At 53.3% G+C, this 25,748-nt stretch overlaps 18 protein-coding genes across 28 annotated transcripts; 7 read left to right on the top strand and 11 right to left on the bottom strand.

Annotated features, from left to right (window-relative positions):
• Positions 1-238: 238 nt before the first annotated feature.
• KVP18_003161 (uncharacterized protein) lies at positions 239-2,521 on the bottom strand (the record flags this gene model as incomplete). 3 transcript variants are annotated; one of them, XM_067954670.1, is made up of 2 exons in its annotated part: positions 239-1,102; positions 1,130-2,521. In XM_067954670.1, 2 exons carry the CDS (start codon positions 2,519-2,521, stop codon positions 239-241), a joined length of 2,256 nt encoding a protein of 751 aa, XP_067810998.1. The 3 variants fall into 3 exon arrangements, with proteins under 3 accessions (XP_067810998.1, XP_067810996.1, XP_067810997.1); XM_067954668.1 differs by lacking the exon at positions 1,130-2,521; XM_067954669.1 differs by lacking the exon at positions 239-1,102 and having other exon boundaries at positions 1,118-2,416.
• A 28-nt stretch (positions 2,522-2,549) lies between these two features.
• On the bottom strand, positions 2,550-3,932 carry KVP18_003170 (uncharacterized protein; the record flags this gene model as incomplete). The annotated part of the gene is made up of 1 exon (XM_067954681.1): positions 2,550-3,932. One exon carries the CDS (start codon positions 3,930-3,932, stop codon positions 2,550-2,552), a length of 1,383 nt encoding a protein of 460 aa, XP_067811009.1.
• A 181-nt stretch (positions 3,933-4,113) lies between these two features.
• On the bottom strand, positions 4,114-5,403 carry KVP18_003154 (uncharacterized protein; the record flags this gene model as incomplete). Its single annotated transcript, XM_067954653.1, has 1 exon — positions 4,114-5,403. One exon carries the CDS (start codon positions 5,401-5,403, stop codon positions 4,114-4,116), a length of 1,290 nt encoding a protein of 429 aa, XP_067810983.1.
• Positions 5,404-5,646: 243 nt separating this feature from the next.
• On the bottom strand, positions 5,647-6,879 carry KVP18_003165 (uncharacterized protein; the record flags this gene model as incomplete). Its single annotated transcript, XM_067954675.1, has 1 exon — positions 5,647-6,879. The coding sequence occupies one exon, from the start codon at positions 6,877-6,879 to the stop codon at positions 5,647-5,649; it is 1,233 nt and encodes a 410-aa protein (XP_067811003.1).
• Positions 6,880-6,971: 92 nt separating this feature from the next.
• KVP18_003167 (uncharacterized protein) lies at positions 6,972-8,321 on the bottom strand (the record flags this gene model as incomplete). 2 transcript variants are annotated; one of them, XM_067954678.1, is made up of 1 exon in its annotated part: positions 6,972-8,321. In XM_067954678.1, the coding sequence occupies one exon, from the start codon at positions 8,319-8,321 to the stop codon at positions 6,972-6,974; it is 1,350 nt and encodes a 449-aa protein (XP_067811006.1). The 2 variants fall into 2 exon arrangements, with proteins under 2 accessions (XP_067811006.1, XP_067811005.1); XM_067954677.1 differs by having other exon boundaries at positions 6,972-8,273.
• A 110-nt stretch (positions 8,322-8,431) lies between these two features.
• Positions 8,432-9,844, top strand: KVP18_003164 (uncharacterized protein; the record flags this gene model as incomplete). Its single annotated transcript, XM_067954674.1, has 1 exon — positions 8,432-9,844. One exon carries the CDS (start codon positions 8,432-8,434, stop codon positions 9,842-9,844), a length of 1,413 nt encoding a protein of 470 aa, XP_067811002.1.
• Positions 9,845-10,193: 349 nt separating this feature from the next.
• Positions 10,194-10,409, bottom strand: KVP18_003155 (uncharacterized protein; the record flags this gene model as incomplete). Its single annotated transcript, XM_067954654.1, has 1 exon — positions 10,194-10,409. The coding sequence occupies one exon, from the start codon at positions 10,407-10,409 to the stop codon at positions 10,194-10,196; it is 216 nt and encodes a 71-aa protein (XP_067810984.1).
• A 65-nt stretch (positions 10,410-10,474) lies between these two features.
• KVP18_003168 (uncharacterized protein) lies at positions 10,475-11,662 on the bottom strand (the record flags this gene model as incomplete). The annotated part of the gene is made up of 1 exon (XM_067954679.1): positions 10,475-11,662. One exon carries the CDS (start codon positions 11,660-11,662, stop codon positions 10,475-10,477), a length of 1,188 nt encoding a protein of 395 aa, XP_067811007.1.
• Positions 11,663-11,789: 127 nt separating this feature from the next.
• On the top strand, positions 11,790-12,809 carry KVP18_003166 (uncharacterized protein; the record flags this gene model as incomplete). The annotated part of the gene is made up of 1 exon (XM_067954676.1): positions 11,790-12,809. The coding sequence occupies one exon, from the start codon at positions 11,790-11,792 to the stop codon at positions 12,807-12,809; it is 1,020 nt and encodes a 339-aa protein (XP_067811004.1).
• A 21-nt stretch (positions 12,810-12,830) lies between these two features.
• On the top strand, positions 12,831-14,667 carry KVP18_003160 (uncharacterized protein; the record flags this gene model as incomplete). 3 transcript variants are annotated; one of them, XM_067954663.1, is made up of 3 exons in its annotated part: positions 12,831-13,266; positions 13,296-13,674; positions 13,704-14,667. In XM_067954663.1, the coding sequence occupies 3 exons, from the start codon at positions 12,831-12,833 to the stop codon at positions 14,665-14,667; spliced, it is 1,779 nt and encodes a 592-aa protein (XP_067810993.1). The 3 variants fall into 3 exon arrangements, with proteins under 3 accessions (XP_067810993.1, XP_067810995.1, XP_067810994.1); XM_067954664.1 differs by lacking the exon at positions 12,831-13,266 and having other exon boundaries at positions 13,394-13,674; XM_067954665.1 differs by lacking the exon at positions 13,704-14,667 and having other exon boundaries at positions 12,906-13,355.
• Positions 14,668-14,693: 26 nt separating this feature from the next.
• On the top strand, positions 14,694-16,492 carry KVP18_003159 (uncharacterized protein; the record flags this gene model as incomplete). 4 transcript variants are annotated; one of them, XM_067954661.1, is made up of 4 exons in its annotated part: positions 14,694-15,039; positions 15,068-15,669; positions 15,696-15,774; positions 15,804-16,492. In XM_067954661.1, 4 exons carry the CDS (start codon positions 14,694-14,696, stop codon positions 16,490-16,492), a joined length of 1,716 nt encoding a protein of 571 aa, XP_067810991.1. The 4 variants fall into 4 exon arrangements, with proteins under 4 accessions (XP_067810991.1, XP_067810990.1, XP_067810989.1 ...); XM_067954660.1 differs by lacking the exons at positions 15,696-15,774; positions 15,804-16,492 and having other exon boundaries at positions 14,694-15,083; XM_067954659.1 differs by lacking the exons at positions 14,694-15,039; positions 15,804-16,492 and having other exon boundaries at positions 15,223-15,717.
• A 212-nt stretch (positions 16,493-16,704) lies between these two features.
• On the top strand, positions 16,705-18,580 carry KVP18_003158 (uncharacterized protein; the record flags this gene model as incomplete). Of its 2 annotated transcripts, none has more annotated exons than XM_067954658.1 (2): positions 16,705-17,719; positions 17,748-18,580. In XM_067954658.1, 2 exons carry the CDS (start codon positions 16,705-16,707, stop codon positions 18,578-18,580), a joined length of 1,848 nt encoding a protein of 615 aa, XP_067810988.1.
• A 53-nt stretch (positions 18,581-18,633) lies between these two features.
• Positions 18,634-18,900, bottom strand: KVP18_003153 (uncharacterized protein; the record flags this gene model as incomplete). Its single annotated transcript, XM_067954652.1, has 1 exon — positions 18,634-18,900. One exon carries the CDS (start codon positions 18,898-18,900, stop codon positions 18,634-18,636), a length of 267 nt encoding a protein of 88 aa, XP_067810982.1.
• Positions 18,901-19,018: 118 nt separating this feature from the next.
• KVP18_003163 (uncharacterized protein) lies at positions 19,019-20,134 on the top strand (the record flags this gene model as incomplete). Its single annotated transcript, XM_067954673.1, has 1 exon — positions 19,019-20,134. One exon carries the CDS (start codon positions 19,019-19,021, stop codon positions 20,132-20,134), a length of 1,116 nt encoding a protein of 371 aa, XP_067811001.1.
• Positions 20,135-20,232: 98 nt separating this feature from the next.
• Positions 20,233-21,788, bottom strand: KVP18_003169 (uncharacterized protein; the record flags this gene model as incomplete). Its single annotated transcript, XM_067954680.1, has 2 exons — positions 20,233-21,081; positions 21,120-21,788. The coding sequence occupies 2 exons, from the start codon at positions 21,786-21,788 to the stop codon at positions 20,233-20,235; spliced, it is 1,518 nt and encodes a 505-aa protein (XP_067811008.1).
• Positions 21,789-22,165: 377 nt separating this feature from the next.
• Positions 22,166-22,516, bottom strand: KVP18_003156 (uncharacterized protein; the record flags this gene model as incomplete). The annotated part of the gene is made up of 1 exon (XM_067954655.1): positions 22,166-22,516. One exon carries the CDS (start codon positions 22,514-22,516, stop codon positions 22,166-22,168), a length of 351 nt encoding a protein of 116 aa, XP_067810985.1.
• Positions 22,517-22,972: 456 nt separating this feature from the next.
• Positions 22,973-24,515, top strand: KVP18_003162 (uncharacterized protein; the record flags this gene model as incomplete). Of its 2 annotated transcripts, none has more annotated exons than XM_067954671.1 (2): positions 22,973-23,081; positions 23,110-24,515. In XM_067954671.1, the coding sequence occupies 2 exons, from the start codon at positions 22,973-22,975 to the stop codon at positions 24,513-24,515; spliced, it is 1,515 nt and encodes a 504-aa protein (XP_067810999.1). The 2 variants fall into 2 exon arrangements, with proteins under 2 accessions (XP_067810999.1, XP_067811000.1); XM_067954672.1 differs by having other exon boundaries at positions 22,990-23,044; positions 23,083-24,515.
• Positions 24,516-24,568: 53 nt separating this feature from the next.
• On the bottom strand, positions 24,569-25,699 carry KVP18_003157 (uncharacterized protein; the record flags this gene model as incomplete). The annotated part of the gene is made up of 1 exon (XM_067954656.1): positions 24,569-25,699. One exon carries the CDS (start codon positions 25,697-25,699, stop codon positions 24,569-24,571), a length of 1,131 nt encoding a protein of 376 aa, XP_067810986.1.
• Between the last annotated feature and the right edge of the window lie 49 nt (positions 25,700-25,748).

Below are 25,748 nucleotides of genomic sequence, written 5' to 3'. Positions count from 1 at the left end.
CAACACTCTCGAACGACTCATGAGGCAGACGCTCCCAACGTCGTCTAACAGCCGAACCAAAACCTTCCCTCACACGCGTCTGCTGAGCTCCATCGCTCACGAGAGGGCACCTCGGTACCGCCCAGGAGTCGACTGCCCCCCTCCTTACGTGGTCACCGTCACCGTAGGCCGTAAGCCCAGCCACGCTGGATTCTACGTAAACGACCCCCAGGAGGTATCCCACTTGCTCACTGGTCTGTCAGAGCCGACCACAGTGTGAATGCGGAGCCTCAGCGGTACCTGTCGCCAATAGCTCAGCAGTCTCAACAAACTCGATCTTTGATGTCATGCAAAAGCTGCACAAACTAGACGGAAGCTCGCTGTTGCGTTCGTTCACCGCCGCTTGCCGCAGGCAGCTATCCTCCACCGTTGACGTCACCCTGTGGTGACTCCAGGTGCAGAGGTCTTCTTCATCGAAAGCTCCAGATGGCATTTGGCCGCAGTAGTCCTCATCGGCGCACCGAGTACACTTCAGCGCTTCATGGGTAGTAGAAACGGCGTTGTCTTGCAAGGTGAACAGCTCTCGAAGGGCTTCTGCTGACAGAGAGTCCTTCAGGCCGGCCTCGTGACCGACCTCCGTGACGAGCATCTGACCCAGTCCGGACTTGTTCATCTGTCGCTGGAGCACGCGCTCCTCTATTGTGCCCGTAGCGAACAGCCTGTACACGTAGCATGTCTTTCTCTGCCCATCTCTCCAAATACGCGCCAGTGCCTGTTTGTCGTTGGCGGGGTTCCAATCCGGGTCGAACATTACTAGTCGGTTTGCCCCGATTAGGTTGATGCCGCAGCCACCTGCCTTGGAGGAGAGAAGGAACGCAAACGATAGGCTGAGCGGGTCGTTGAACCGTGTGACGAGGTCGTGACGCCTCTTGATTCCCACAGAGCCGTCCAGCCGGACCGCTGGGTAGCCCTGCAGACGGCAGTAATTGCCGATGATGTCCAGCGTCTGGGTGAAATTGCTGATGATCACCACTCTATCCTTGGTGTCTCGAATAGCTCGCAGGAGGTTCGTCAACAGACTGAACTTTCCTGAAAGCGCCGGGTTGACGGCGTCACCTCGCATCTGGTGTTAGGAACGCTACGAGCTCACACGTTTTCCCTGGGGCTCTGCACAGTCTTGTTTCAGGTAACCCACAACCTTGGCAGCGACGTCTGGTTTCAGTCCTGACGACTTAAGAAGAGCCGGGTGATTGCATAGCTTCATCATGCTCTGAATTAGCCCGAGCACAACACCCGTCTTGCACTCTTCAACCTCAGCAGTTTTACTGCGCAGAAGGGCTTCATATATATCTCTTTGTCCCTCAGTCAAAGGGCAGAACACACAAAGTGTCAGCTTTGGAGGTAGCACTTTAGCAAGCAGCGCGTTGGACCGTCGTAGAATGAACAGGTTCGTAATTTGCGAGAGTTCCAGCAGGCGGGAAGATCCGATTTCAACCTCCCGCTTCGTTGCTGATGGGTCTCGTCCACGTATGATCGGCCCTGCGAATCGCTTCCTGAAGGCCGCTGCTGTCCCAAGAACGGTCGGGTTGCAGAGTGACACCAAAGAGTAGAACTCGTCCAGGTCATTTTGTATCGGAGTGCCCGACAGCAGCAAACGTTTCCGAGCGGGCAACGCCTTGATGGACTGCGCTGTTTTGGTACGGTCGTTCTTAAGTCTGTGTGCCTCGTCGCAGATGATCATATCTATTGGGAAGCCTTCGAGGATTCCGGAATGAAGTCTAAACGTCTCGTAGGAAGCAATCAGCACCTTGGAATGGCGATCATACGCGAATCCTGCGAAAGCAGCTATGACCTTGTCCTTTTGAGCCTCAGCGACAGCCGTACAAACACAGCGCCCACACAGCCACTTCTGTATCTCGGACGCCCAATTTTTGACCAGCGATGCTGGACAGATGATCACTACTCGGCGAACAGCTGGTGGTTTGCCGTCGATGTTGCTGTTTAACAGCGTCCACATCACAGTTATTGATTGTAGTGTCTTTCCGAGTCCCATGTCGTCTGCCAGAATGCAGCCCTCTCCAGCAAAGTTTCTCAGCCCCATGAGGCAATCAAAGATGAAGCTTACGCCTTGTCTCTGGTGCTCACGGAGCCACCGTGTCAGCAAGTCGTCGACCTCGACATTTTTTGAGTGTGGAGGTGAGTTCTCGTCGGCTTCCCAGAGAATTAGTGGCACTGGAGGCGATTCCGTGGCCGTCACCGTATCGGGACTCTTGCACGTGACTGTACCTGCCCGGTCGTAGCCTCTGCGCTGCCTCTTAGCAGGGCCAAGCGTCATCGCGCGGGAGAGATCAGTAGTGCCAGCCACGTGGCCTGGGACCGGCGATACGAACGGTCTAATCCAAATCGGACGCCCTCCAGCCACAGAAAGTCCCTCCATAAGAGTGCATCTTACGAGGCATACAGAGCGGCCTTTATTCAACTGGGAGCTTACCGCATCCTGGGATGGTACCAGCGACGAGTCGCGACTTTTTTTTGCATGCATACAACCTCGTTTCTAGAAATAGTTCGCGTTAACCTGACTCCGAATAAACAGACGACGTGCATTGGTAGTCGAACTTTGTGAGCCGCTGCTCGTTCAGATGGGCCTCTGGAATACACCGACGAGCCGCTGTCAAGAGGACATTCTCCGCAACACGCGAAGTCGGGTGAACCCAGAGAATGTCGGCTATGTGGTCTTGGTACAATTGCAGGCGAGTAGCGAAATTCGATTGGTCCCCATTGATAGCCTCCGTTAGCAACGCAGAGGGGTTCTTTATGAAGGCAGACTTGTTCATGTAGTATGTCATCTGGGTCCACGGCAACAGACAGGGGAAGGGGATCACGTAGTCCAACGCGGTGTCGTCCAGAATCACATTAAATGTACCCACAAGCGCCGCGTTCTCGAGCTTCTGCGACCCGAATACGTCATGGGCGAACTGCAGGTTGAATCTGCTTTCTGACAATTGCTTCCAGCGTTTGGTGCTCTCGAGGTCAGCATCTGCGTTCTCTGGGAGACGCAAGCTGCACCCTGCCAGGGTTTCCTTGCATCTCGGCATGTCAAAATCCTCAAACCAACTTTCCTGCTCTTTCGACCTCTCTGGTCCGAAGAAGTAGAGATAGCTTTTGCTCTTCATTTTGGACATTACCTCCACGACAAATCGGCGATCAGCGTTCGCCTCTCTGATATCTGTAGCTCTCGCGATCATCGCTGCGACTGATTCTCTGTTGGCATACTGTTCTGCCGACTGCTTCTGGAGATCTCCCTCGTCGAGAGCATTGTTCGGAATCTTGTCTGGTAAGTATGGAACCTTGAAGGAGCAGTACTCCTTCCCAATATCTAAGCGCTTCCAGTTCGAGGAGCCTATGATGAACTTGTTCAGGAAGCGCATGTACGCATGCCTGTCATTTCGCATTCGGGCTACAGCCTTAGCACTACCCATCAGCGTCAGGTGGCTCTTCTTGTCCTTGAACGGCTTCAGGCCCTCTAGGACGGTCTTGACGGCAGTCATGTACTGCTGCACATTGCCGCAGCCACCCCCGACTGCCATGTCCACGTTGATGGGTGGCACGAAGAGGGCTGCGTCATTGGGGTTTTCCACTCGCCACTTGTGATGCTGTAACTTTTCGTAGAACAGCACAGGCAACGTATCGTTCCTATGGGTAAACCGATACTTTGACCCCACAGGGATGTCGCACTTACCGTTGACCTCCGCGAAGTCGGTTAGGGGGTAAAGGTAGAAGGGAATTCGACCTAGTATTTCTCTGCCGTCACCTTGACTCGCCTGTGCCCGACCGAAACTGCGCAATGACGATCGAGGTTTTAAAAGAGAGAGCTTTTGTGCATTCAGCATCAGCAGCACCAGGCCAGTCGCTCCGATCACGACCCAGAACACACGAATTGAGGGCATCCCCATCCACTAATAATGCGTTTTGGAGTCGGATACTCGCTGAAACAGGCGGAATTTGGTTGGATGCTGTAGTTCATAGATGTACGATCTCAATGTTTATTGACATGACGTCGACATCAGTTGAACCATTAACAAACGACCAAAATACGCCCGAAGCGAAAAGTTACACGGCCCGGGTCGCCATAATTCACACAGAGGCATCTTCCTCTTCAGCGTTGGCGAATTCGTCGGCGTACAAACCCTCATCGGGGTTCTTCAGAAACTTACAGCATACGAGCGGCTTGACCCATTTATCCTGGCAGCCTCCCATATTGAACCAAATATTGTTGTAGATGAAGGTGCCGACGATGAGAATTGCCAAGGAGACCATCTGGAGCCAGTCGAAATCAACCCACTTCACCGAGAGCTCGAACAGCCAAATAGTTACAGACCGCAACGTAATTACAATCGTTCTGAGTAATCCGGAGCCAAGCTTCGAAGTGGTAAGGCCCGACCCGTTGAAAATTGCGACTGACAGCGTGAAAAGAATGTTCGACGCTAGCAGAATTCCCGACTGGCCGGTCTGGTAGAGGCTGAGTTTGGTGTCCTCAAGACCAGTGAACTGACACACAATCAGTACTATAGCTCCGATAATCAAGCCAAATATTCCCTGCAGTCCGATAGCCTTGAGGGGTGAGATGTAGTAGCTCCTAAATAAACGTTCCTCGAATACGAATTGGAACGAGGTGAGAGCAGTTCCTACCAGCGCGAAAACCAAACCCAACCACTGCATTTCGGTTGCGTTGTTGTCTTCTTCGGGGTTGGCGACTGCGTAGATTCCAGTGATGGCCAACCCAACGGAGATGACCATGACTCCAGTCCACTGGTAAACTCGAAGTGCCTGTCGTACAACGGCTAGGGAGAGGAACGCAGTAATAATTACATTGAAGTTCCTGAGCATCTGCACGGTGGACGCAAATGCGAGAACGAACGCGTAGTTGATCATAGCTGAAGCAGCGAAGTCGATGGCAGTCGGAATAATCCACCAGTAGAAGGGGGATTCCGGCTTATTGAACGAGGCGCTCGAGTTAGGGAAGTCAAAAGAACCAATCTTAAGTCCTTTCCTATCCTTCAACTTCTTATCCACAAGCCAAACGAAAAGACAGAGCAGCTCTCCGAAATACATTACCACGGTTTGCCACCACGGTCCCTCAAAGTACAAAGGCTTGCATTCGTAGTCCTTGGGATAAAATAGGTCGCCATTCGAGTCGCTGCCACACTGAACTCCAACGCTGGGGATCTCCACGAAGCCTGAGCAGGAAGGCACACACTGCTTGTTCTGCCACTTCGATAGAAGAGTGTTACATGTCCCAGTTATCAAGATAAGCGCAGCGGCCAGAGGCAAGACCCACTTGGGAGTGTGGTTGTTCGCGATCTCACGCTCGTAGCTGTCAGTGGAAGATGAGTAACCACTTGAATCCGAAGAGCTTGAGGACATAGAATTTGATTGATTCACTGTATTACGCCGTTTTCGACTCATACCCCGCATGTTTATTGCAGCTGATTGTAAAAACGCCCTCGGTGATCGTATTCAACTACTCTTTGAGACTGGGGTTTTCGTTGAACAATTTGGGATCTAGGATGACACAACTTCCATCACATCCATCACAGGTAACCTGGAGACCGACAGCTCTCCAAGGAGAATCGAGCAGCAGCTGAACAAGTGCTCAATGGATTTGTACTACAGGCACGCTTGGACGCTATTATCCGCATCCATCACAGGATCTTCGCGTAGCCGCCCGCAGCAGAGTTTCTTGCAAGTGACTGGCCGCATCCAGAACTCGTTCCCCATCGTATTGATCCAAACGTTGTTGTAAATAAAAGATCCGAGCACTACTACGGACAGGGCAATCACAACTCTAAGTTTGCAATGCACCCATCCCAGAGCGACCTCGAGTAACCAATTCCAAACTGAACGAAGCGCCAAAACGACGACACAATGCACGCAGCTGCTGTGCTTGATGCACGTCTGCAACGCTACGTTGAAGATCGCAATCGTAATGATCAGAAGCACTGAACTCATGGCCACAACCCAAGAGTGGCTGATTTGGTACAGTGTCACAGAAAAGTTAATCTGATGAGTGAGGTGCGCTATCGCAACCGCAGGAACGGAGACCAGGATACCATAAACTCCCTGGAGACCGACAGCTCTCCAAGGAGATATCGAGTAGCAGCTGAACAAGTGCTCAATGGAGTTGTACAGGCACCCTTCGAACGCTATTATCAGTATGGCTAAAGTGATTCCGGGGCCACTAAACTCCGTTATCCCATCAGATGTGAAGACAAGGCCGACGCAGATTAGCAAGACGCCCATCCACTCATGAACCAGCAGCGCTTTCCGTAGCCAGATGGCAGAGATCATCGCAGTCAATATGATGTTGAAGCTGCCTACAATATTGACTGTGGAGCTCGGCACAAGCTGTATCGAATGGAAGTAGCTCACGCTACTGCACATGTCGAGGGCAGTTGGGATAATCCACCACAGCAACTTAGGGCGTCTAGCCGCTTTGCGCGCCCAGAAATCGCTGTCCTCCTCGCCGTAAGCAATCCGCTTTCTGACTTCCCACACCGCCAAGCACGCGAGCTCACTGATGTACATGAGCGCCGTAGAACACCAGGGGTCTTCGAAGACGGTTGGTCTGCATGGGTAGTCAACAGGGTAGAACGGTTGGCCGAAATCGTCATCGCCACATCTTATCCCGACACCGGAAATGGGCACAAAGTCGTTGCAAGTTGGAACACACTCCTTGATTTGAGCACCAAGCATCACGGACGTCAAGGTTCCCGCCAAAATGACAAACGTGGATGCAAATGGCACGAGCCAGGGCCGAACTTCCCTCCCAAGGTTTAACTGAGGATCTCGCACGAACAGGGAAAGGGCAGAATCCCCCCGGTTAGATACCAAGTCGAACATGGTTCTGCATTTTTCAGTGATAAGATTTTTAGTTGGTTTTATAAGATTTTTGGTTGGTTCTAAAGCGCACGTCAGCCTCATTAACACACTGTTCATACAGACATCTCAGATGTCTCCTCCTCCTCCGCGTTGGCGAAATCATCGACCAATTTTAGGTCGGGATTATTAAGAAACTTGCAGCAGACGAGTGGCTTCTCCCATTTTGCCTGGCAACTGCCCATCTTGAACCAGATGTCGTTATAGATGAAGCTCCCAACTATCAGCAGGATCAGAGAAATAAATTGGAGCCAGTCGAACGAGACCCACGAGAAGGCCAACTCCAGTAGCCAGACCGTCACAGATCGTAGCGTGATAATTACAGTTCGAAGTAGTCCAGACCCAAGTTTGGACGTAGTAAGCCCCGCTCCGTTGAAGATCGCTACTGAGCATGTGAACAGGATATTTCCTCCGATCAGGGCGCCAGACTGACTAATCTGGTAGAAAGTGAGCTTGGTGTCCTCGAGACCAGTGAACTGAGCAATCGTTAGGATCACAGCCCCGATCAGCAGCCCGAAGATTCCCTGCAGTCCGATGGCCTTGAGAGGAGAAATGTAGTACTTTCTGAATAGACGTTCCTCAAAAACGAATTGGAACGAGCTAAGTACTGTGCCAACCAGGGAGAACACCAGACCTAACCACTGCATTTCGGTTGCGTTGTTATCTTCTTCGGGGTTGGCGACTGCGAAGATGCCAGTGATGGCCAACCCAACGGAGATGACCACGACTCCAGTCCACTGGTAAACTCGAAGAGCAACTCTCACCACGACCAGGGAGAGAAACGCGGTGATGATTACATTGAAGTTCCTGAGCATCTGGACGGTGGAAGCGAACGCGAGGACGGAAGCATAGTTTATCATTGCTGATGATACGAAGTCGATGGCAGTGGGGACCAACCACAAGTAGTACGGCGACTCAGGCTTATTGAAAGACTCACTCGAGTTTGGGAAGTCAAAAGTTCCAACCTTGAGCCCTTTCCTCTTCTTCATTCGCATGTCGATCATCCATACGAACAAACAAAGGAGCTCTCCAAAGTACATCAGAACAGTCTGCCACCAGGGAGCCTCAAAGTACCGCGGCCTACAATCGTAATCGGCCGGGTAAAAGGGCAGCCCGTCGTCAGCATTGCCACACTGAATACCGATTCTAGGATCTTCAATAAAACTGCCACATGAGGGCACGCACTGCTTGTTCTGCCACTTCACGCCGAGGGTGTTACAAGTGCCCGTAATCACGATTAGTAACGCAGTCAGGGGCAGCACCCATCTAGGCGTGTTTACGTTCGCGAGCTCCCGCTCGAAACTTCCTTTGCTTGCGAGACTACTGGTGGTCGGCGACGAGCTTGATGATGACGTCATCAGCTCTAAAACAATGCTATTATGACAATAACCCCCGTCGCCCCGCATTCAGATATATTGTGTTCCACGGCTGGATCAGCACACTCACGTGCAACTCTAGGAACCCTGTCAGTTCAAAACAAAAATAACCCGCTAAATCTGAAACGTTAATTGCGCTTATGGGAGATGAGTGGGAAGATGACTTTGAGTTCGAGTACGACTTCGAGGAGGAAGAGACCCTCACTCCCGACGATCCACAGCAAGCGGCCTACATACGAGTGGAGAGTCTGATGTGTGACGCCGAAGACTTAAGGCGCGAGGATCCGCATGCGGCGCTGAACATCTTCAAGGAGGTGGCTCTGTCGTCTTCTGAGGGTGTGAACGACAAGACGTTCCGTCTGCTGTTTCAAGCGGCGTTGGAGACTTGCTTACTGGCAGCTAGACTCCATCTGATATCGGAATTGACCTGCATGGTCAAGGTTCTCTTAGACCGACTGCAATCCCTAGGGTTCTCGGTGGTCGCCTCCACAATGCAACAAGTCACGTCTGAAGCCATAGAGTCGTTCTCGGCTCTCGATAGGACCGATATGAACTTGTTGATTCAATGCTTTGAGGAGTGCCTAGCCCGCGTGTCCGAGATCCAGAACGCGCGATCAATTATTCTGGTTAAGCTTTTGGAGCTGTACCTAGAGGTGGGCTGCGAGGTTAAGTTCAATTCGACAATCAAGGAGCTGTTTGACTACATCGACACCGTCGACCCCGAAGAAGCCGGATTCTCTTTTGACTCTCTGGTGCTGGAGGTTTGCACGCTCAATCTGCGATTCGCAGAGAAGTCTGGGCAAGTAGCAAGAATGCGCAGCACGCTCAACCGCATCAAGAAGCTTAAGTGGACGCTCAATGACCCACGAACCCAGGCCGTCGTTCACGCCAGCACTGCCACAATCCACGTCTCCTTGGGCAACTACGAGGGTGCGCTTGCTGAGCACTTCCGAGCGATCCAATGCTACCAGGCAGCCGGATTGCACGCATTGGCGGTGAGCACATTCAAGAAGCTTGTAGTTATGAGCATCCTCGGGCAATCCAAGCTGTCTCCGTTTGAAAGCACCGAGTCCAAAGCCTACGCCGGGCAACTAGAGGACGCTAAGACGCTGCGTCGTCATTTTGACGAAGGCTCCATTGCTGAGCTGTGCCACTTTCTCAGCACTCCTGGCTGCGTCTTTGCTCAAGAGAAGGACGCTATCATCCAGGTGAAGCGTCGCCAGTTTGTCGCGCAATTCTTCAAGACCCGTAGCCACTCCACTGTAGAGGAAATGCGATCGCTTCTCAGTCTGAAGGACGACTCGCGGCTTGTGCAACTGATGCTCTGTGTTCCCACCAGCACTGAGGATGACGAGAATGCCTTGCTCCACGAGGGCGACAGCCCTGCGATTCTTGTGGATTTGCGAAGCGGTCAAATTGTGCGATCGGTACCGTCGTGTCAGTGGTCGACATTTCAAAAGAATGACCAAGCCGATGACCTAAGATTCTACCGGGAGAAGATGCTCCTCCAGCAACAAGAGCTGCTGGGCAGTCTCGAGACCAACACAGTATGACCCCATCATTGATATTTTGCATTTCAAAGATGCGCCAAACCGAGAGAGAACTAGTAGGTGCCGTTGAGGCACAGCGAGAAGCGAGAGGCAACCCGGCCTATGATGGATCGCTCCACCAGTTTCGGGAGAGGGAGCGAGAGTGGCTGAGGGAGTTGCAAGGGCGTATGCGGCAGGCACTGAATAACCTGGCGGACCGAAGAACCCAAAGCGTTCGGGAGCGGCGATACGAGCGCACACTGCTTTCACATTTCTCCAGACAGAGCCCAGACAGGGTGTTTTCAGGGCGACCTGTGAACGTGTCCTCATTCTCGTCACCCTCGCCCTTGGGCGAGTTTCTGATGCCAGGCGACTACGACTCTACGCGTTCAACTACCACAACTGAGTGCCCTCCATCTGACAACGTTTCCGAGCTGACGCCGCCCTCGCCGCTGACCAGCGCGAGAGTATCAGCAGGCACCCCGAATGACGCGCCTTCGAACCGCACGGGTTCAAACCTAAGCCCCAACTGGGCGCAACCAGTCCTCATCATCAGTGAGTTGCCCGCGAGAGCCAGCAACGAGGCCATGAGACTCAACGTTCAGGTGTCTCTCTTAGTGAACGGACAGCGTGGGTATCGTTTGGACTCTGTATTCAGCTCGCAAGCTTGAGCACACCTTCAGTGTCGGACATTAGTTGGGCGAATCCTACGCCAGGTACGCTCCGCTTGTGCACTGGCGGAAACTGTGATCCCGTGTCAGAGGAATTGTCGAAGGATACCATGCACTGTGTTGTGATAAGAGGCGATCTTACTGATGTTCCTGTCGCCGCAAGCATTGTAATCTCGCCAGGAGCTTGTATGGACTGGATGAGAGCTAGTGGCTCAACACTGGCGATGTACATAGCGCAGTTGGTGGCCTCCGAGTGACGTAGGGTTTCTATGGCCCACACAAGAGTGTTTCCGCTTCCGGATAGGGTCAAGGGGTCTCCTCTCAAGCGTCCGAGCGACCCTGTGGGAGCCAGAGTGTCCTGATCAAGGGCCATGATGGTCTGGTCCGCCGAGGCGGTGACGACGCGATTTACATCGGAAAAGACCCGCAGACACAATACCGGTGCCGAGTGCACCACGGTTGAAACTGTTAGCTCCCCAGTGAAAATGTTGAACGCCTTCACCAAGCCTTTGGAGCAGCCGAGGTACAAGGACGCTCCGTCGACACACATCGAGTACACTTCATCCTTCTGTGGGATTTGCAGGCCGAGGGTCATTGATATTTGAAGTGGGCCCTTCCGTTTGTCTCCTACAATCGCTAAGTGGACCAGCTGCACTGTTTCGCTAGAATCTGCAACAGCCAATACAGTTCCGTCTTTGTTAGAAGTCAACGCTGGAATGGCGTCCGTGTTGAAGGGCAAGTCAAGATCCGAGGTTTGGGCATCCGTCTTGGTATCCGCTGTCCGAAGGTTCAGAATGCGCAGTCGTCGTTTCGGGCTGTTGGTCAGCACCACCAGGACCTGGTCGAACACAGGGTGAGCCAGAGTACGGTAGACGTGACCAGTCATCGAGTGAACCAGTTTGCCAGTTTTGGCATTCAATACCCACACAGCATCACGTCCAGACAGGAGTGCGTGAACCTCGTCAGCGAAAAACGACGCACTGGTGGGCAACCACTTCAACACCTTCAGGCCAGATCCTGCCTCCTCCATCAACAACGAGCACTTCGGCTTCGGTGAAGACAGCGAAGGCGTCCAGTAGCTTGGGTCCTCACCGTCGCTCTCCACGGAGGGCCGCGATAGCCTTGGCGCCACTGACACGGGCCGAAAAGCTGCGTCGCTGAACGGGAACATCCGAAATCTCAGGTTTTTTTAGTGGGTAGCACTTGGAGTTGTTGATGTGACTGCAGCCTGTAGGCGAAATACGGTGATTTTATGCGCTTCAACGGCGGAGCGTGTTCCGCAGTGTAATCGCGATTTTATGCCATTCATAGGTGGTAAGGTTCCCGATCGATGGGAGTTCTATCGTGCATGTCACCGCCCTATCATCGTGGAAAATGCCGAAGTACCTGTTTTGGTTCCCTTTAAGGTACCGTTGAACCGAAGTCAGTTTCAAGAAACCGTTGAGCGTTTCAAGAAGAGAAGCCGGAACCCGCTGCTGGACAACACTTTGGAGGACTCCGACGGCCGTACGGTCAGTTTAACAGATTACGACTACGACTGGTTCGACGACAACGTCGTCGAAAATCTGGCCAAGCACTTGCATCAGGTGCCAGCGGCAAGCAGAAAGGTAGGAAGCATCATTAACCTGTGCCTGACAACTAGATACTACGACGCGGCGGAGATAAGATCGCAGAAGGTGAAGGTCTTCAGGGTCCCCGTCGCTGGAGGCGGCACACTGCCAACCTTTGATGAAATCCTTTTGATGGTTCGCGTATTCGATTCGATTGGGATGTGTCAGGGTTCGGAATCGGTCGGAATCCACTGTACTCATGGACTTAACCGAACCGGGTTCTTTTGTGCTGCGTATATCGCTGTCAAGTTGAACCTGCCCCCATCTGAGGCCGTAGAGAAGTTTGAGCGGGCACGGGGTCACGTCATGTATAGAGACGAGCTGAAAAGAGCCTTGGATACCAGAGTTGACGACCTGGCATCGATCCGAAGCCTAACGAGCTACGACCGCTCAAAGCCGCAGAGATTTCTTATCGGACCCATTGACTACTCTGCCTGCCCACTGGAGGACATGCATTTGGCACTGGTGGAGTCGATCCCGGACGACGTCCCGGTTAACCTATGCGGTCTGATGATGCTGCACTCAGCCGTTTTCTTCCCCAAGGTGAATGCGAGTTGGATGCTGGAGGCCACTTTTACAGGCACGCTGCACTTCTCTGTTCCTGACGTTCCTGCCCTGCGTGATGCGGTAGCTGCCAGGCCTTCTCAAGAACAAGAGCTCAGCCGTCTTAGGCGTCATCTGGTGGGTCGTGCTAATCGTGATGAGTAAAGAAAAGTGTACAATTTCGCTATGGTACGGGCAACCAGAGAATTCGTGCCTGCCCCATCCTTACCCTTGGAATCCGGTAGCCATTCTCCGGGCTTAATGAGGCGGCGCCTGCTTCACGTTTTGAACAACCGTGAGGAACTCACACGGAGTGCAAAGGCTAGCTTCAGGCAGCACTCGCAGGACGGCAACGTCCTGCAGCTGCAGGACCTCTACAAGGCTGTGCAGAAAATATGCATCAACCTGCAGATCCCGCCTGTTTTTGTGGAAGATCCGAATGTTGAGAATGTCGTCAAAGGCTTCACACGGGGAAATGACGAGATGACATTCAGAGAGTTCTTCGAGTTTTACTACCAACTGCTCAGCGGTATCCAACAAAAGTACTACCCCGCCCAGACTGTGCCTTGGGAACGGGCTAACCACGTCGGAGACTTTGAGCTTGACGGAGTGGATATTCGGAGTGGGCAGTTTGAGCTAACTCGAACACAGACTTTTATGAATTTGGGAAGCAGCTTGGGGAGGGCTCATTCGGCGTCGCTAACCTGGTGAAAGAGAAAAGATCCCAGGCTGTGCGAGTCTGCAAAACTATGAGGAAGAATGTCAACAACATGGACATCAAGCAGATTCGAATAGAAATCGACACACTGAAGCTACTGGACCATCCGAATGTCTTAAAGGTATACGATATTTACAACAACAATGACAAGTTCTATGTCATTATGGAGAACTGCCGAGGAGATGAGTTTGGCAAGCGCTTCGACAAGATGTTTGCGAATAACCAAATCCCGACGGAGGCCTATGTTAATGAGATGATGCATCAGATTCTCAGCGCTCTGAACTACATCCACGCCCACAAAGTCGTTCACAAGTAAGCTTGCGGCTACTTTAGTTACGCAGGGACCTCAAACCCCAGAACATTCTCTTCATTGACGAATCGCCTGGAAGCGAGATTAAGATCATCGATTTCGGTCTGGCGGAGCACTTCGCCAGCTCCGATGACGTCTTAACGCGTGTGGCCGGCTCGACTCCCTACATGGCCCCTGAGGTGTTTACTGGGGAGTATGACAAGAGGTGTGACCTCTGGTCTGTGGGCTGCATCATGTACTACATATCCACATGGCGACAACCCTTCATGGGTCCAACTCGTGAGGATATCGTTAAGAAAGTCTGCAAGGCGAAGCCTGACTACAGTTTAGTTGAGCACCTGTCGCCTGTGGCACAGGACTTCCTACGACGATTGTTGGTGAAAAATCCGAGGAAGCGTATGGACGCTCCGACAGCGCTGGCCCATGAATGGTTTGAGCGGTTTCGACGAGGGAAGCGCTCGGCACTGCGCCGAGATCTTACTCCTGCTATCAGGCAGAACCTTGAGATCTTCACCAAGTTTCCTCCGTTGAAGGCTGCTCTGGTAAACTTGATGGCCCATCAGTTGCCGCACAACTCACAGGTGCAGCACATCACTCAGGTGTTCCACCACCTGGACTCCAACGAGGACGGGGTGTTGTCCGAAGCGGAGCTGAGTCAAGGACTCACGTACTGCCGATTTCCTACTTGGTCCGTTGTGCAGATTCTGCGGACGCTGGACATTGACGACAGCCGAAGTGTGTCCTACACTGAGTTCTTGGCCGCATGCTACACGTGGATGGACATTGACCTGAAGCATCTCTGGAGTGCTTTCATGAGGTTTGACCGTGACGGTAACGGAAAAATCGAGCTGCACGAGTTCAAGGAGATCATGGGCTGCAGCCAACACGGCCGGGCTGTTCCGGATGATAAGATCCGTGCTATGTTTCGGGAGATCGACATTGACGACAACGGGGTTATTGAGTGGAAGGAATTGGAAGAGTACATCTCCAGCTGAACCGTGACGTGGTTTATGTGTATTTTATGGATAGAAGGAAGCTTCTCGGGTCTCTCGTCAAGGATGAGAAAAGGTTTAAGAGCTCAGCGCAGCAGGCTTTGGCTCCGTATGGACCTCAGAAAGGCTACTTCACAGAACGGGAACTTTGCGGAGTCCTCAACGACATGGCGAAGCTGTTCCAGCTGCCAAATGACATGAAGAGCCAGATGGCGGCTGATTTTACTGGAGCTGGGAACGTCTCCATGGCGGAGAGTCTGAACCTCTACCACGGATGGATCTACTTCCTGCACGAGACGTTCGACACTCGGCAAGCGGTGAGCAAGAGGGCGAATTTTGTTGGGCAGTTTGAGGTCACGGAAGAGCGCCTGAGAGGTAGGCGGAAGGCGTCCTGGCAAATCAGAGCTGTATGTGTTTAAGAAACGCTTGGGTTCCGGGTCCTTCGGTGAAGTCTGGCTAGTCGCAGACCGATTCACAGGAGCCGGGAGGGTCTGCAAGCAGGTTTACATATCGAAGGACGACCATTTTAGGAAGGAAAACAAGAAGAACCTGACGCCAATGCTGGTGTTTCAGAAGGAGGTGAATGCTCTGAAGGCCCTCGACCACCCTCACGTACTGAAAGTGTACGATGTGATGCGTAACGCAGCATGCTCGACGGCCTGGCTTATTACCGAGTGGTGTGAAGGCGACACTCTTGGGTCGCGCGTGAAGCAGCTTTACGCTGAGAGTATGCTTCTGAAGGAGTCCTACGTCGCCAGAGTTATTTTTCAGATTCTGAGGGCTCTGGCTTATGTCAAAGACTATGGCTTTGTGCATAAGGATCTTAAGCCCGACAACATAATGTACGTTGGAAACAATTCTGACAGCGATGTCAAGATCATTGACTTCGGTCTGGTGGAGACTATGGAAAGATGCCGCATGAGTGCTTCAGGCACGCTGATGTTCATGGCTCCGGAGGTCCTTTCGAAGAAGTATAACCACACGTGTGATACCTGGGCTGTAGGGGTAAGACTAGGGCGTATGGAACATAGTGCATTATGTACCACATGCTGACAGGTCGCTTTGCCTTCTCGGGGCCCACTAAAGACATAAAGCAGAACATTCTCAATCGTAGGTCGTCAGGTTTGAAAATATTACAGACCCATACGATTTAAGGAATCTGGACCACGTGTCATCGCACGCGCGCCACCTGCTCAAATTGCTTCTTGACAAGGATGGTGTCACTCGACCGGGAGCTGCGGTGGCCATGCGGCATCCTTGGTTTAAGCACATGGGCTTGACTGGTTTACCTCTGCCTGAGCTCACGCCACTAGTCAGAGAAAACTTGTTGGGCATTGCCGAAATGTCGCAGTTCAAGATATTGCTGATGAACTTGATGGCCCACCACCTATCCGCCAACGACAAGTCGGTGCACCAGCTTCACATACTTTTTTCGGCAGTCAACAGGGACTTCAAAGGCGAGATATCGCGGACTGAGTTCTACGAATGGCTGACAGCAGGAGGTGTCGCAGATGAAGTCGCGACTCGCGTTTTTAACGGCCTCGACATCCGTGCAGGAGGACGATTGAGCCTTACGGAATTTCTGGCAGGGACTTTCGAGTTCGCGCGCGACCACTTGACTGGTCTTAAGGGGGCGTTTAACCGCATGGACTTCAATAACGACAACGGAATTAACCTGGACGGATTCAAGCTCCTGCTGTCAGGTGGCTGGGAAGCTGGTGGAAGGCTTCGTCAGTACTTCTGTCGACTTAGCGGCACTGAGGACGGTTTGATGAGGTGGTCTGACCTTCAAAGCTACCTGACCGGAAAGGAAGGTATTTTTCGTTGACCAAGTCACTAAGATGATATTTTTTTCCGTTTGTGAAAGGCTACTTTGTTAGTAATGATCATTCATTGGATGCGCATCGCATCTTAGAAAGAGCGTCCACACGCTTTTTGTTTCCCAACATTGAGCGGGTCAGCATGAACCACAGCCAGCGCTCCGACCAGCCGAGACCTCCACTACTCAAGAGACAGGAGTGTTACCGCAAACACCAAATTATGACCGGTTCCTGTGTGTTGATGCGGCGTCCAGCGAAATCTCCAGCCCCATCCGTATACCCAGGTACTCCGGACGATCACATTCAAACGATCAACCCTTTCTCTCTAAACTCAGCGGACTTTCAACCGAGAAGAGCATACGCGCACGACACTATAAACGTCGTCAGGGAACACGAGTTTGCGCTTTCCTGTTTTGAGGAGCAGATTGTCCGGGTGGAGCCATCTCCAGCCAAATCTGCCTCCCGTGGAAGGCTGAGATGCGCACAGATATTGCATCATCAGCAAATCTTGCCCTCCGTGACACCTCCGAGACGCGCTGCCGCTGACCGACATCTGCTTGAGGATCGGGTGTGGGTGCGGCGTCCTGCGCCTCAGCCGATAGCGACGGTTTTTGCCAGCCAGTGCGCTCTCATTATGGCTGGTATACGGTACTTAGAACTGCGAATGGATTGCATGTCTGATGTGGAGATTCCTCTGGATGCGTGGCCGCGCTACCACGACGGCCGCCCAAAAATCATGAAGCAACGAATCGTAGAAGGGATGATAGATGGTTCTCAGTGCGTGAAGAACCTCTCCCCTCAATTGCTCTCTGAAGTTCAAGCGTCGCTGTGCCATTTGAACCTGAGACAGCTGGTGGTGATTCGCACTCATATGGCTGAGAACTGCACTGCAATGCGAGGTGTCCAGCCTGGTTTGGCTGCTTTCGGTTTGAAGGTGGAGGCCATCATTTCAGAGCGAGTAATAACTGTTATGCTGAGCCGCGACCCGACGCGCAAGACCCATCAGAGACTCATAGGCGCCTCTCCGCATGATCTATTTAAGACTCCAGTGAACGTGGATGGACCGACCTCTGAGCCTGCGCCGTCATGGGGATCAGAGTTTTCTGTAGCCGACCGGCGGCAGTTGGGCTTGTCCGTACTCCAAACGTTAGGCGTGACTCAGCTATCTGTGCACGACTTCGATGTTGATGAGTGGTTGTTTGTGTCAGGTAACAGGCCACAGCACCACAGCAAAGGTGAGCTTCCAAGCGGAGTCTGATGCAGAGCTCGGCCCCTGGGGCGTCTATTTTCAGCTGTCGTCTTTAGCCGCCGTCCGCAACGTTCTGCAAGAAACCTCCATCGTCACAGTTCATCCGGCAGAGATGAACCAAGGCTTTGTCCGTCCTGACGCAGCTAACAAGTGGGTGGTTCTACGGCTTCCTCCATTGGGTGAGCTGAGTGCCCTAGAGCCCCCATCAATGATGAGCGTCGTCACCCAGTTGAATGCCGCTGTGAAGGCGAGAGAGAAAAGAATGCAGGAGGTGGAAGCAGCAGGCGCCACCGTGGCTGTCGCTCCTGCCACACAAGCAGCACCGGAAGCGACTGCGAAGTGCGAAACGCGGCCTCGACCCAAGCCACGGTTGTGGATGCTTAAGTCCATCGCCAGTTCCACATTCGAGGCTTTCGAGTCGGCACTGCCGCCCCTAACGCGTTTCCAGTCCGGGGACCTGGATCCGGTGCACGAGCGGGACTCCGAATCAACACACAAACATCCATCGATCATAGGTGGTCCTCGCAGGTACAGCGCCGGCATTGTGATGCGCAAAGGTCCAACGCTGGCTATGACAGCGCGAACTCGACATTCATCTGTTCCGTCAGCATCCGGTATGTCCACATCAAGGCGTGCTGAGCGAGTACTCTCTGGCATGTCCACTGGACGCCCTGATGGGCTAATCTCAGCGACGGAGAACTTGGCTGAAGACGACTCACCGCCTTCCAAAGAGGTTCCTGCGTCTCATTCGCCGCATAGCTGCAGCACGCAGAACCGCAGTAATGGCGCACCCAAAGGAGTGCGTCGATTCTTTATGAGACTGCGAAGACCCAGAACGCATTTTTGACCATTATGGTTTTTATGGACAACGAGTTTTTCGTCACTTCCAAAAATGCTTATTCACGCGTGGAACAACTTCCAAAAATGCTTCCTTTTCTCACCAGGCGCTAAATCATACGATTTCTTCCTAGATGTAACGGTGTCCACCGATTCCACACTCTCTCTGGGGTCCTGTGGCCTACCTTCGCCCTCTAGCCAGACGGATAGCTCCTTGGCGACCTCCTCCACGTAGGACTCGCGGGGAACAAAGTGGCCAGGCCTGTCCTTTGGGTGGTGTTGGTGCATAGCGGCTAACTCTGCTGTATACCCATTGGGCGTTCCAGACATCGCTAAACTAAAATACGTGATGGCACACAACCACAGACGGCGACTGTAGGGCCCACTCCAAAAACCACCGCATGTTTTCCTATGCCACTTTGCATAGTAATTTCAGATTTGAGTGTCAATGGCATTGCTAGGAGTAGGTAACCCCCTTCTGGACACGATCGTTTGTGCAGACGAGGCCTTCATGGACAAATACAACCTCGTGAAGGGCGGCTACTGCTTCCAGGGCGAGGGCCAAGAGGCGATCTATGACGACATGGCGTCTAGAACGCCGGTGTACGTGCCAGGAGGTGCGACACAAAACTCGATCCGGGTAGCTCAGGGCCTGCTGCCTTCTCCGTCGACGGCCTACAGCGGGTCATCGGGGAAGGACAAGGAAGGAGAACGCATGCGCGACCTACTCGAGACATGCGATGTCAAGTCGTACTACTACTGGGATGCTGAGCACCCTACGGGCATGTGTGGCGTTGCTGTGTCGTCATGCGGCGAGAGAAGCCTGTGCACTCGTCTGGGCGCGGCAGATCACTTTCCGTTCGAGCATCTGCAGTCTGTGGAAATGCAACGCGCTTTGGCCGATTCCAAATTCGTGTACTCCGCTGGATTTTTCCTCACTGTGTGTACTAAGGGCATGGTGATGATGGGAAAGCATTGCTCTGAGAATAATAAGGTCTTCGCCTCAAATCTGTGCGCTGAGTTCATCGTGGAGCATTTTAAGGACCAGATGCTAGAGGTGCTTCCCTTCATGGACTATATCTTTGGTAACGAATCTGAGTGGGCCCACTTCGCCCGTATTCACGCTGAGGCCCTTGGGAACGTGGACCCTGCCAATCTGCAGGAGGTGGCCAGACGGGTAGCACAGCTCCCTAAGGTGAACACTGCGCGCTCCCGAGTCGTGGTGGTCACCCAAGGATCCGACGAAACTATTGTGGCGTCTAAGTGGTTTACTTCAGAGGCCATTGTGGTCTGCGACAACAAGAGGCGGCTGAAGTCGACGACTCTTTACCAGGTTTCAACTTTCCCAGTGGTTCCTCTCGATCCAAGTATGATCGTCGACACAAATGGTGCCGGCGATGCCTTCGTAGGTGGCTTTCTCGCTGGGTTGGTCCAAGACAAGGCACTCCCTGACTGCGTGGCTCTTGCTCACTACGCTGCTCGTCACATTGTACAGAGATCTGGCGCTACGGTGGAATTTGAAGCAAGAGATCGTGAACACCCGTTTTATAGCTCCGAGTATTAACAGGCATTTCAATCCGACGACAGCAGATATTCGCTTTCAGCAACTTAATTTCAGCAAATTAATTTCAACAAATTAATCACAGACAACACTGCAGATATTTAATTGAGACCGAATGCGCCCAGAAGACCGGCCATCACCCCTCCACGCCGTTCATTGCGGTCGCGTGTGTTTGAGGCGATTGTCTCGAACAGTGACCAACACCTGACCTCGGTGGTGTTGAGCCCCGAGTGCCGATTCACCTTCCCGTTTTGCACGTCTCTTGCATTATTCACGGCTCCAAACTGACTCAGAAGGCCGAGGAACTTCACGAGGGTCGTGGAGGATACCGGCAAAGGGCTCTCTGCTACCAGCCACTCCACTCCCTCCTCGCAGGGGGGTGTCGTGTCCGACCCGTGATACCGAACAAAGCCGACTTCGGCCATGCTCAGCAGCAGCATTACGTCGTCCAGCTGGAGAGCCTCACGGAGCCGCGTCTCTCCACCGTTAGTCACATCCGCCGATATCTCCAAGAGAGAGGTGAGTAGTTTCTCCGTGGGAGGAACCATTGCATCCGCTTCTGATGATGCGCCGACGGCGCTCGCGTCTGCGAAGAAGAGAGAAATCACCTTCACGGTGGGCGCCTCCACATTGAATCCCAGTCGCTCCGCCAGACTCTCGTGCTGGTTGAGCTCGATCTTATTTCTGCGGAGCTGCCGCCTTAGGGATGCGTCGTTCGCGACTCTGCGGCGAAGCTGCGCCAGTGACTGCATGGCAGCCTTGCTGGTGCTGAACGGAAGGAGAGGGTCGTTGCCTGTGTGCCAGATCTGCAATTCAAGCGGATGGCGGCTACCTTCGCTTAGAAAGGCGTGCTCTGCCGGTGAGTGAATGCGAATTTCGGCGGCCTCCGCCAGGCGCATATCTGCCGTCGTCACCATCAAACCCCACTTGTCGCTGGCACGTCGCTGGAGCTGGGAGCGTATGAGACGTGCCATTGCAAGTGACTTACCGAGAATACGCCAGGACCCACGCGAGAAATGAAGCTCTCAATCGGCGAGTATGAGTAAACGAAGTCACCCTTGTTAATGCGGATCTTCTCCTCAAGGTTGCTGGTCAGGTAGGTCGTGGTGATCTCCGCATCAGTCAACAGGCGTGGTTGCACTGAGTTGGCGTGGAAGTCCACCGCCTTGAGGACTATATTTGAGATGTCCTGTCCCTGTGCCGAAGCAAGGTCGAGGTGCACTTGACGCAGCTCCCTCTGGATCTGGAGGAGCTCCGGGTTGGTCTCTTCTTCATGAGGCTGAATGCTCGCTTGACTGGGAGCGGCGACGTGTTCTCCTCGAAGCTTCCGGGCCTGTTCTTCGAGTTGCAGCGATCGCTGCCGGAGGGAGGCCGTCTTGGACGCGCTCGCCTCTTCGCGTTCGCGGTCTAGTCTTTGGGCGAGCACAACCGCTTGCCAGTTCTGACGCTTCTCCTTCAGGTAGAGAGCGTTGAGCTCAACGAGCTTCGCCTGTGTCGCTGCCTGCCGGTCATCGAAGTGGGGAAAGATGTCTTTTCCGAACACAACTGGAGACTGCGCTGAGCCGAGCGAGCAGGTTCCCTCCCAGTCGTTACCCCGGTTGGTGTAGTCTACATGGCTCAAGGCCTGTCCAAACAGGAGCAGTGAGGTCGGATGCATCAATGGTGCACTGCGAACGCCGAGGTCACGTTGGTCCCCCATAAGTCATACTCACCTAGGGGTACGCCAAAATGATACATTTGGCAATGTTATGCCTCCCTGATTCCTTTGTTGCCCGATGTCGCTCCTGTCGATCGTCGCTGTTCACATCCGAGAATGTCGTACCACACACAAGCGGCCAGAAAACCTTCAGGCACAAAGGGAACCGCCCAGGGCAGCCAGCCTGCTCCTCGATTTTCGTGGACCCGGAGTTCTGGAAGGAGCGAGTAGGTCCATGGACGAGTTTCCACGCAGCTGGACCTCACCGGCGAAGCAAAAGGCCGTCTGGAGTGTCCCAAGTGTAAAGCCAAGCTTGGGGCATTCTGCTGGTACGGCCTTCAATGCTCCTGCGGATCATGGCAGCAGGTAGGCGGGCTTTCATTTGTGAGACAGCCTGGAGTGCAAATCCACTCATCCAAGATCGACATTTGTTCTCTTTGCTGACAGGCTTGTATCAGGGCTCGAGTGAGTGGGCCCAGCGTTGTGCCTCGGTACCCCAGCCTGGCGCGGAGGTCTCGGATGCGTGAGAGGTGTCGAGTTGCCGTTTTACGTTTCTTTAGCAGCGACTCCAATGCCAGAAGGCACGTCTGTAAATCCGATCCACGAACCTCTATCAGCGGTGGCTTCGTTTCTCGAGTCTGTGGGGCAGCCAGTGCTGGCTTCGTGGGCTGAGAGGGGTCCGACCACATCCTGTCATCATCCTGTGTGCTGTCAAGCCAGGACTCACCTTTCTTTGCATCTTGAGTCGGTATTTTTGCAGGTGGCTCGAGATGTGAGTGCGGGTCAGACAAGCGAGGGCATCAGGGTCACTCACACTTCCACAAGCAGCGACTTGACGCATGTACTGAAGTATTTTTTGGGGAGTTGGTTCTCCCAGATCGTATCGCTTGAAATGGGAGACCGCGCCGTCAAACCTGAGTCGTGCACAAAAAGTGATCCCACACGCGCCTCATCTCCGCACTCCATTTCACTCTGGGCATACTCGGGGATACTGCCAAATCTTCATAGATATGCTATTTCCATCACTGAAGCACTGCCACAGACGTGATTCACTCTGCACCAAACTTATCAGTCGACGATCTCCCAGACTTCTTCACGGTGTCGATTAGGGAGAGCTCACATTACCCACAATCCTCTGCTGAGTCATGGTTAACAAGAAGCAATGCGACCTCTTGTTGAAGATTACCGTCTTCTCTCTGGCTGTTCTGTTCTCAGGCGTACACTACGGATGGCAATTCTGGACCTACTTTCTGAGTGAGTCAGCTAAATGCCCAAGATTCAGGTGATCTTGGCGCGTTCGATGACGCCTGTGGAGATGATTGGAACTGGGCCATAGGCCGGTGCTCTGCGCAACACGACCTCTTCTCCCTTCTCTTTCTCGTGTCCCAGGCTTGTGAAAACATCGTTGGCGTGGTGGCAGGCGTTCTGTTGGACAGCTTCGGCCCGAAGATCACTGCTGGGTGCGGAGTGGCAATATTGGCCACGAGCCACGGCATCTTGTTCATGTCCCGATCGAAGTCCGCCATATTCTGTTGCCAGATATTTCTGGGGTCAGCTCAAAACTTCCTGATCATGCCCTTCGTGCTGACAACAGAAAACCTTCCGGCGCATCGAGCGCTGACTACCGCGATTATTCTGTGCGCCCAGAGCACCGCGACCACCGTTGCACCCCTCCTAGACTTTCTATACCACAAGATGGAGCCACAGATGTTCGGGCTGGTCCTGGGGTTGCTGGACGTCTTCGTCTATCTCCCAATCCTCATCGGAGCGATCGTGCTAATCCCGTGGAGCATCCACTCTGCGGAAGACCGGAAGACCAAACCGGACATATCCGTGTTCTTCAGGGCGCTGTGCCGCATAGAGTTTCTCATTTTCGCCTTGTGGTACGGAGTTACAAGCATTCAGTACGCCATTTTCAACAACGTCCTGGAGTACCAAGGCAGTGCCAGCTTGGTGAAGCTGGTGGGCTGGTTGACGTGCATCCAAGGAATTTACGTCTTGGCCTTCAACTGGATTCTGGACATCACTCACGTGTCGATCGTGCTCATAGCTCTGTCGGGCATCACAATTGCCATCGACGTGCTGTACATGCTCAACATCTCCGGTTTGGCTGCCACTGCGGTACTGTACACTTTCGTGGACGCGTGCTGGGTCAACGCAATGTTCGTGTACCTGACTGAGTACTTCGTGCATGACCTTTATGGGAAGTTAGCCGCCACGCTGAACCTCACCAGCGGTATCGTCCAGATGTCGGCCTTTTTCATCAGTCCAGGGCTATCTCAATTCCTACTGATTCTGCTGGTATTAGTCTTACTGAACGTATTTACGGTCTTCGGAATGGCTTTCATGTTTTTGCGCTACGCCTATGCATTTGGAGCTCAGCACGAGGAACACGAGAGAGACGTCCTGCCGTCCGTGTGGTCGATGTCTAGCACACAGTGGAGTGAAATGCTGGCCGATATCTCTGTCGAGACGTCGGATTTCATCTCACCCAGCGAGTCCGATGAGTATAGTGCCGACTTCCCTACTGCCGTGGACGCCTCGGCGGCCAATACCGTCGTGCGTCGCCGGTGGCCTCGCACCCCTCAGAGCAACCCGAAGCCACCCTCGTCACGCAGTGAATCTCGTTCCTTGCTGACCCCCTCGGCGATGTCCGCAGACCCAGCCTCACGAAATGGAAACCAGTGATCCAACGATGTTAGCTGGACTTATGGGCAATCAATCATCGAAACGCCAAGAAATCACACAAGCTTCTTCTTGAGCAGGCCAATTTTTGGACATGAGAGCACTTCAGCAGCCTCAATGACTTTCAACTCGAATAGGGCCGCAAGGTCTTCGTTCTCCAACCACTTCGTCTCTTGCGACTCAGACGCAATATCCTCCAACAACATGCCGAAAATCTTACCGCACGGGTTGGCGATCCCCTCAGTCGGCTCGAACTCGTTGGTGATCTTCTCTATGATGGGTTGGACAATCCAGAACAGGGTCTCTGCCACGTTGTTATCGGGATCCTTGGTGTTGGAGAGCGCTTGGATCGGACCAACTAGGTTGCTGTGAATGAAGGGTAGGGGCTGCGGAATCTCAGGCTGAATACTTCTTTCAGAATCGGCTGGGATCGGGTGAGGGGTGGGGTTGCTGATTTGACGGATGACCGGTGCGGTCTGCAGGTGCTGCGGAGCTACGTACCTCTGCATTTGCTGGGGGTAATGAGGGGGCCCCGTATATTGTTGGGTCAGGTGGGTGGGAGGCCACACCATCTGAGATTGGGATTGGTGTATCATGTGGGGGCCGATGGGAGACTGCACCATATGAGGCATCAGTTGAGGTTGAGACGCCTGCATCTGCTGAGATTGGGATTGGTGTATCATGTGGGGGGCGATGGGAGACTGCACCATATGAGGCATCAGTTGAGGTTGAGACGCCTGCATCTGCTGAGATTGGGATTGGTGTATCATGTGGGGGCCGATGGGAGGCTGCACCATCTGAGGCATCAGTTGAGGTTGAGACGCCTGCATCTGCTGGGCTTGATGTTGGCTCAACTGGTAAACACGATTGTATACCGTGTGTCCAGAGAATTGCATTTGAGATGGAGACTCCACCGTCGTTTCCATGGTGACGGGCGGCTGGTGGGCTTCGACTGGATACGGTTGAGGACTACCGACGTAGTCTTCATGCGTGGTAGTATCCTGGACTTTCTGGGGGCTCAGCTCAGACGTCACAGGCACGAAGTCTGCAACCGTCGGATCCAGTGTGTACAGACGCTTCGACTCTGCGGAAGGCTGGGTGGGCTCCTGAGCGACGACTACGTCCGCCTGTGGAGCTGTGATCAGATGGCCAACTGTTCTCGGCACGGGCCGGAAGGCGGAGGGCATGGAGAGTAATGTGAGCGGCTGGGGCTGGGGCTTGGGGGGCCGATGGGAG

Source organism: the organism of the source record quoted next, assembly GCF_019968955.1.
Source record: "MAG: Porospora cf. gigantea A chromosome Unknown PgA_NODE_251_length_26055_cov_339.323, whole genome shotgun sequence".
Taxonomy (NCBI): Eukaryota; Apicomplexa; class Conoidasida; order Eugregarinorida; family Porosporidae; genus Porospora; species Porospora cf. gigantea A.
This window is presented reverse-complemented; position numbering and strand designations above follow the sequence as displayed.